Here is a 9,070-nt window from a genome sequence, read left to right on the forward strand (position 1 = left end):
TATATCAAACAATAATGAATACCTTGATCTTGCGGATGGTGGTGTCGGCCGGGGTCTCGTAGAGCACCACACACTCCCCGGACACGTCCGTCTCGTTGCTCTCTCCCTCCGACACTCGCAGCTACATACAGTCACGTATATCAAACAATAATGAATACCTTGATCTTGCGGATGGTGGTGTCGGCCGGGGTCTCGTAGAGCACCACACACTCCCCGGACACGTCCGTCTCGTTGCTCTCTCCCTCCGACACTCGCAGCTACATACAGTCACGTATATCAAACAATAATGAATACCTTGATCTTGCGGATGGTGGTGTCGGCCGGGGTCTCGTAGAGCACCACACACTCCCCGGACACGTCCGTCTCGTTGCTCTCTCCCTCCGACACTCGCAGCTACATACAGTCACGTATATCAAACAATAATGAATACCTTGATCTTGCGGATGGTGGTGTCGGCCGGGGTCTCGTAGAGCACCACACACTCCCCGGACACGTCCGTCTCGTTGCTCTCTCCCTCCGACACTCGCAGCTACATACAGTCACGTATATCAAACAATAATGAATACCTTGATCTTGCGGATGGTGGTGTCGGCCGGGGTCTCGTAGAGCACCACACACTCCCCGGACACGTCCGTCTCGTTGCTCTCTCCCTCCGACACTCGCAGCTACATACAGTCACGTATATCAAACAATAATGAATACCTTGATCTTGCGGATGGTGGTGTCGGCCGGGGTCTCGTAGAGCACCACACACTCCCCGGACACGTCCGTCTCGTTGCTCTCTCCCTCCGACACTCGCAGCTACATACAGTCACGTATATCAAACAATAATGAATACCTTGATCTTGCGGATGGTGGTGTCGGCCGGGGTCTCGTAGAGCACCACACACTCCCCGGACACGTCCGTCTCGTTGCTCTCTCCCTCCGACACTCGCGAGCTACATACAGTCACGTATATCAACAATAAGAATACCTTGATCTTGCGGATGGTGGTGTCGGCCGGGGTCTCGTAGAGCACCACACACTCCCGGACACGTCCGTCTCGTTGCTCTCCTCCCCTCCGACACTCGCAGCTACATTACAGTCACGTATATCAAACAATAATGAATACCTTGATCTTGCGGATGGTGGTGTCGGCCGGGGTCTCGTAGAGCACCACACACTCCCCGGACACGTCCGTCTCGTTGCTCTCTCCCTCCGACACTCGCAGCTACATACAGTCACGTATATCAAACAATAATGAATACCTTGATCTTGCGGATGGTGGGTGTCGGCCCGGGGTCTCGTAGAGCACCACACACTCCCCGGACACGTCCGTCTCGTTGCTCTCTCCCTCCGACACTCGCAGCTACATACAGTCACGTATATCAAACAATAATGAATACCTTGATCTTGCGGATGGTGGTGTCGGCCGGGGTCTCGTAGAGCACCACACACTCCCCGGACACGTCCGTCTCGTTGCTCTCTCCCTCCGACACTCGCAGCTACATACAGTCACGTATATCAAACAATAATGAATACCTTGATCTTGCGGATGGTGGTGTCGGCCGGGGTCTCGTAGAGCACCACACACTCCCGGACACGTCCGTCTCGTTGCTCTCTCCCTCCGACACTCGCAGCTACATACAGTCACGTATATCAAACAATAATGAATACCTTGATCTTGCGGATGGTGGTGTCGGCCGGGGTCTCGTAGAGCACCACACACTCCCCGGACACGTCCGTCTCGTTGCTCTCTCCCTCCGACACTCGCAGCTACATACAGTCACGTATATCAAACAATAATGAATACCTTGATCTTGCGGATGGTGGTGTCGGCCGGGGTCTCGTAGAGCACCACACACTCCCCGGACCACGTCCGTCTCGTTGCTCTCTCCCTCCGACACTCGCAGCTACATACAGTCACGTATATCAAACAATAATGAATACCTTGATCTTGCGGATGGTGGTGTCGGCCGGGGTCTCGTAGAGCACCACACACTCACCGGACACGTCCGTCTCGTTGCTCTCTCCCTCCGACACTCGCAGCTACATACAGTCACGTATATCAAACAATAATGAATACCTTGATCTTGCGGATGGTGGTGTCGGCCGGGGTCCTCGTAGAGCACCACACACTCCCCGGACACGTCCGTCTCGTTGCTCTCTCCCTCCGACACTCGCAGCTACATACAGTCACGTATATCAAACAATAATGAATACCTTGATCTTGCGGATGGTGGTGTCGGCCGGGGTCTCGTAGAGCACCACACACTCCCCGGACACGTCCGTCTCGTTGCTCTCTCCCTCCGACACTCGCAGCTACATACAGTCACGTATATCAAACAATAATGAATACCTTGATCTTGCGGATGGTGGTGTCGGCCGGGGTCTCGTAGAGCACCACACACTCCCCGGACACGTCCGTCTCGTTGCTCTCTCCCTCCGACACTCGCAGCTACATACAGTCATGTATATCAAACAATAATGAATACCTTGATCTTGCGGATGGTGGTGTCGGCCGGGGTCTCGTAGAGCACCACACACTCCCCGGACACGTCCGTCTCGTTGCTCTCTCCCTCCGACACTCGCAGCTACATACAGTCACGTATATCAAACAATAATGAATACCTTGATCTTGCGGATGGTGGTGTCGGCCGGGGTCTCGTAGAGCACCACACACTCCCCGGACACGTCCGTCTCGTTGCTCTCTCCCTCCGACACTCGCAGCTACATACAGTCACGTATATCAAACAACAACACTTAATTATTATTTTGAAATATATTCAAAATTAATTACAAATTCATTCTTAAAAATAGTTATTTGTTCAAGAATATAGCAAAGATTATTTTGTTGTGAGTGCAGTTTGATTCTGTAGCATTGTCTTACAACTCGAGTGTCGCGACTCGCGCGGGGTTGCAAGACACAAGAAACATAAACATTGCACAACATTTCACCTCAATAGCGAAAAACTATAATCATCATTATCAGCCTGTGGACGTCCACAGTTGGACATAGGCCTTCCCTAGAGAGCACCACCATCGTGCTGGAGGGCGTCCCACACTGCGCGCTCCAAGGGACCTCGCCTCGCCTCTTGTGTTAGTAACTGGTTACTGCAGTTTGAGCGGACATTTCTATTCTAATTTTTGAAATACTGATGGTGTTAAATTATTACTAAATTTTGTTAGGTACTTTATTATTGTTACAGCAATCACCTACAAAAAAAACCGGCCAAGTGCGAGTCAGGCTCGCACACTGAAGGTTCCGTACTACAGTCGTAATTTTTCGACATTTTGCACGATAATTCAAAAACTATGATGCATAAAAATTAATAAGATTTCAGATTTTTCCCCTAAAGCCAGCTATAAGATCTACCTACCTGCCAAATTTCATGATTCTAGGTCAACAGAAAGTACCCTGTAGTTCTTGACAGACAGACAGACAGATAGACAGACAACAAAGTGATCCTATAAGGGTTCCGTTTTTCCTTTTGAGGTACGGAACCCTAAAAAAGTAACTAATTAAGATTATATAGACATTTTTCTTGGGTTTTCAGGCTTTTTCATTTCTCTTGTCTGCGATTGGTGCATCACTCAGTAACTAATTAAGTACCTAATAAAGTTTAAATAATAAAATAGAAAATGTAAAAATGTTTATAAAATAAAATATTAGGGTATACATATACAATATTATATACCTACAAAACTTCCGAACGTTTCTTGGGACAATTAATTGAATAAATGCCTACCCAGAGTGTTCTAAATTCAAAACACTTTTTCTCACTGGGTGAGCAAACAGGACTTTTGCTCACTGGTTTTAGCTCTGTCGAGCAAAGGCACACTTTTAGAGCTAGTGAGGTGAAATATATTTATAATAAGTTATATTTATCATTGTGGGAAGGGATGAAGGGGTACTTTGATCAACTCGGAACCAAACTCCTATAGAAAGATAGTCTATGGCAAGAAAACAGAAAAGGAAAAAGAAATCAAAAAGCTAGAGCGCAAAGGCTACCTTATCACTAAAACTGAAGTGAAAAATTCACAAAAACAAGTGCACTTGGAGCGAGCTTTACCTGGAACAGACTGACGAGAGACCTCTTGAAGTTCTGCACGTCGACGGGCTCGCTGGGGTCCAGGTACACCTGCCGCACCAGGCCGCCGCGCACGTGCGCGTAGAAGCTGCTGTGCGCGTGCTCATCCCACACGGACGCCAGCGGCACGTAGTCCGCGTTGGCGTGCGCGCCGCGCGCCAGCAGCTGCGGCGCCACCAGCTGCAACACGCCACGTCACGCAACTTGTCTCTTGTCTTATCTGTCTGTCTGTTTGAACCAGTGGTAGTTTTTTTTTTTTATATTTAGACAAAACGAAAAGTGAACAATTTACACCACACTTTTAGACCAAAGCACTAGATAAAAAGCCGAGACTGGTGTTGGCAGTTTGCAGCCCAAATAGACCGTAGTCTGTGCTAGGGCTGACAAAGTTCATCGACCTCATTCATACTATATTATATTATATTTATACTATATATATTCATACATTACTAAAACTATATTTTATTTGGTGCAACAGTGTTAATGCATACAGAGTTTAGATATATAATTTAAATAGATAGGATAAATTTTAATAAGTGAAAGCATTCGTTTCAACAGATCTTGTCATAAAGACGTTTAAAATTTTCAAAAGAGGTTTCTAGGAGAAATTTCTTTATATAGAATTTAAGTTTTTTCTTTAAGGATGGGCGCTGGGCACATAAAATCAGATTAGATACCTCCAGCGTAAGGTTATTGAATAGTTTCGGTGCCGCAGCTGTAAAATTGCACACAAAAAATATTAAATAACTATTACAGAAACTAAAACAAAAAAGTAATTGTATGCAAAGGCTTACATTAAGGCCTTATTCCTCACAGCAATCTCTACCAGGCAACCTTTGGTGAAAGGAGAAACTACAATAGGTGTGTTGGATAGTACTTACTTACACGCAATACAGAGAAATGAAGTAGTATATAATTATATAATATAATTAATTAACTATTTCAGTAATACATACATAACTATCATACATACATACATACATACAATCCATAATAGATATATATATATATATATATATATATATATATATATATAACTACATACCTACATATATTATAATAGACATACATATTATACCTATGATCGAATAAATTAACTATGGCATCGATAAGTATAGTTCATTAAGACGATTTTTAAATATGGGCAAGGATTTCAAATCCCGAATATTTTTGGGCAGAGCATTCCACAGTTGTACAACATATACTGTAAAAGATTTCCCGTACAATTTAGTGCAGTTACGTGGGGTTTGGAGTTTGTTATCTGTGGATGAGCGCAACTTCGTGTCGCCATCGCGGCATCGGCAGAACCAAGAAAAATGGAATTATATTTCTAAATCGTGGTGATGCCACAGAATTTTTAAAGAATCATACGTTTAACTGTTTTCATGAAGTTCGGTGCTGAGACACCTTGCATCCCGGGGACAGATACCTTGCATCCCGGGGACAGATACCTTGCATCCCGGGAACAGATACCTTGCATCCCGGGGACGGGGGACGGGTAACTATGGATAGGCTAATTTTTGTCCTGGAAAATCAAAAGTTCCCACAGGATTTTTAAAAGAATTTTTTCATAGTTAATTTTCTTGTATTTCTTTTTTCTGTGTTTTTATAAATTGTATCTTATCAGTTAGTTAGTGCATTTATTTATTTAAGAATTGTTGTGTACACATATTAAGGGTTACCGCTTAGATCTTAATCTATTGTTTTTTATTTTTATTTGGACCATTTATAGCTGAAACCTGTTTTGTGTGCCTTTATAATAAAATAAAAATAAAATAAAATAAAACTTAAATCCACGCGGGCGAAGCGGGCATCACCTAGTTATGAAATAAAGTTTTTAATGAGTGTCTAAAAAAAACACTTTATTTACCTAGTAAATTGCTTGCAAATAAAAGTAAATTGTATTTCATAGTTGTTCACGTATCGTAAGTTTTAGCTGACATACAACGGACGTACAAGACAGGCACACTCATTACTTATACAGTATATTATATTTATGTACCTACTGACCTCGAACTGCAGCAGTTCGTGCGGCTCGTGCGGCTCGGCGCGCGCGGCGGGCAGCACGCGCAGCTCGGCGCGGATCTTGTAGCTGACCTCGCGCTCGCGGCGCGCCGCCTCGTTCAGCAGCACCGTGCTGTCCAGCGCGAAGGCGGCGGGCGCGCCCGGCGCCCACGCCGCCGCCCACGCCGGCGCCAGCAGCAGCCAGCCCGCCGCCACCGCCGCCCACGCTGCGACCATGGCCACCACCGCTACTACTACACGCTATATCCTCCACTTGTATTACCATGCATATACAATTACAATTATTGTAAACAAGTTAAACACACAACCGACGTCGCAACTCCCGCGCATTCATTTTCGTTGGTTGGACTAACTCAATTAATCTATGGACACTCTAACTTTCGATCGTCGGTGATTGCCAGATGATAATGCGGTGAATCCTACCAAAATAACCAAATCCTACGAACGAGACGTAGATAGAGTAATAAAGGTAGATACAGTGACGTTTGCTTTCTCATTCACACTTAAAAGAGAGCACAGATAAAGTTACTAATGTGATAAACAGAGACGCAGCTAACCTATTTTTTGTCCCTTATCGTGTAACTGTTTTTTTTTTTCAAGAATACATACAAGGAATGCAACTTTAGTTGCAAAACAAACTTTGAGAATTCGTGGCGTAATTGTATTTCTCATTAGTTATTTACTTATTTTCACATAAAAAAGTTTTGATTTTTTTTGATTTGACGTTTTGAACGTTGAAAAACGATTGTTGATCGCTTAATACAAATATTGACTACTAAACAATGGTAATAATTGTCGTGTTATTCATCGTTACGTCGTGCTATCGCTATCTCATACGCGGTTACACAGTACTTCAATCTACCTTTATTACTCTATCTATGGAACGAGACCTCAAAAGGGTACGAAAAGCGTTAACACCACAGAGTACATTGATATAATATAACACTACGACGCGGAATGTCGTGATTACATCGACTTGTAAGTAGGTACATATTTACATTAAAAACACTGTTAATTCATAGTTTTTTTTTACTATCAGCCTTCATTAGACACTATTAATAATTATTTGGAGGAACAACCAACACAAGTTAATAATTCACAAAATTAGTAACTACTAGCTGATCCCCGCGGCTTCGCCCGCGTAGATTTAGGTTTTTAAAGATCCCGTATAGCCTATGTCACTCAGGAATAATGTAGCTTTCTACTGGTGAAAGAATTTTTAAAATCGGTTCAGTAGTTCTAAAGATTACCCCCTACAAACAAACTTAACGACATTACCTCTTTATATAATACTAGCTGATCCCCGCGGCTTCGCCCGCGTAGATTTAGGTTTTTAAAGATCCCGTATAGCCTATGTCACTCAGGAATAATGTAGCTTTCTACTGGTGAAAGAATTTTTAAAATCGGTTCAGTAGTTCTAAAGATTACCCCCTACAAACAAACTTAACGACATTACCTCTTTATATAATACTAGCTGATCCCCGCGGCTTCGCCCGCGTAGATTTAGGTTTTTAAAGATCCCGTATAGCCTATGTCACTCAGGAATAATCATCAATAATGTAGCTTTCTACTGGTGAAAGAATTTTTAAAATCGGTTCAGTAGTTCTAAAGATTACCCCCTACAAACAAACTTAACGACATTACCTCTTTATATAATACGACATTACCTCTTTATATAATATAAAATCGGTCCAGTAGTTTTTGAGCCTATTCAGTACAAACAAACAAACAAACAAACAAACAAAGTTTTCCTCTTTATAATATTAGTGTAGACAACGGGCCGTGCAGCAGAAATCGTAATATTTTAATTTCGCCATAACTTCAAAACCAAACGTCCAATTTTAATCATTCAAAGACCAAATATTATCTCCATAAACTGTTCTTAGTGATGAAATCATTTATTTTGATAAGGATTAATAGCATGAGTAAAATAAACGCGTTTAAATGTAGTCCAAAAAAAATTCAAGATTTTTAAATAAAAAAATGGTTGCTGTGCCTCACTCGACATAGATGGGTATAGTGTGTCGCGGACTTTTTTGTAGATATTTATAAGATCTACAATTAATTAGAACATTTTATGGTTCTATCTTTATAGTTTAGGCAGCGTACGCAAAATAAGTAACTTTTCTGGTTGATTTTTTACACCTTGTGTCCGAAAAACCCAAATATCTTACGGAACCCTATTTTTTTCCAAAATAAAATATAGCCTATGTTACTCGTGGATAATGTAGCTTTCGAATGGTGAAAGAATTTTTAAAATCGGTCCAGTAGTTTTTGAGCCTATTCAGTACAAACAACAAACAAACAAACAAACAAACAAACAAACAAACAAACAAACAAACAAAGTTTTCCTCTTTATAATATTAGTGTAGACAACGGGCCGTGCAGCAGAAATGGTAATATTTTAATTTCGCCATAACTTCAAAACCAAACGTCCAATTTTAATCATTCAAAGACCAAATATTATCTCCATAAACTGTTCTTAGTGATGAAATCATTTATTTTGATAAGGATTAATAGCATGAGTAAAATAAACGCGTTTAAATGTAGTCCAAAAAAATTTCAAGATTTTTATATAAAAAAATGGTTGCTGTGCCTCACTCGACATAGATGGGTATAGTGTGTCGCGGACTTTTTTGTAGATATTTATAAGATCTACAATTAATTAGAACATTTTATGGTTCTATCTTTTATAGTTTAGGCAGCGTACGCAAAATAAGTAACTTTTCTGGTTGATTTTTTACACCTTGTGTCCGAAAAACCCAAATATCTTACGGAACCCTATTTTTTTCCAAAATAAAATATAGCCTATGTTACTCATGGATAATGTAGCTTTCGAATGGTGAAAGAATTTTTAAAATCGGTCCAGTAGTTTTTGAGCCTATTCAGTACAAACAAACAAACAAACAAACAAACAAACAAACAAACAAACAAACAAACAAAGTTTTCCTCTTTATAATATTAGTGTAGATATT

The 9,070-nt window shown here is 41.8% G+C and overlaps 1 protein-coding gene across 1 annotated transcript in view; it reads right to left on the reverse strand.

The window, feature by feature from the left end:
- The window catches only part of Mtp (microsomal triacylglycerol transfer protein), a 19,520-nt gene extending 13,007 nt beyond the window's left edge, over nt 1-6,513 (reverse strand). The window contains exons 1-3 of the mRNA XM_069505109.1: nt 6,081-6,513; nt 4,000-4,250; nt 839-1,073 (exon numbers count right to left, since the gene is read on the reverse strand). Of these exons, the coding sequence (XP_069361210.1) occupies nt 839-1,073; nt 4,000-4,250; nt 6,081-6,311 (717 nt within the window). The 5' untranslated portion in view covers nt 6,312-6,513. The remainder of the gene's footprint in view (nt 1-838; nt 1,074-3,999; nt 4,251-6,080) is intronic.
- Nucleotides 6,514-9,070: the final 2,557 nt, after the last annotated feature.

Source organism: Maniola hyperantus, chromosome 19 (genome assembly GCF_902806685.2).
Source record: "Maniola hyperantus chromosome 19, iAphHyp1.2, whole genome shotgun sequence".
NCBI classification, from domain to species: Eukaryota; Metazoa; Arthropoda; class Insecta; order Lepidoptera; family Nymphalidae; genus Maniola; species Maniola hyperantus.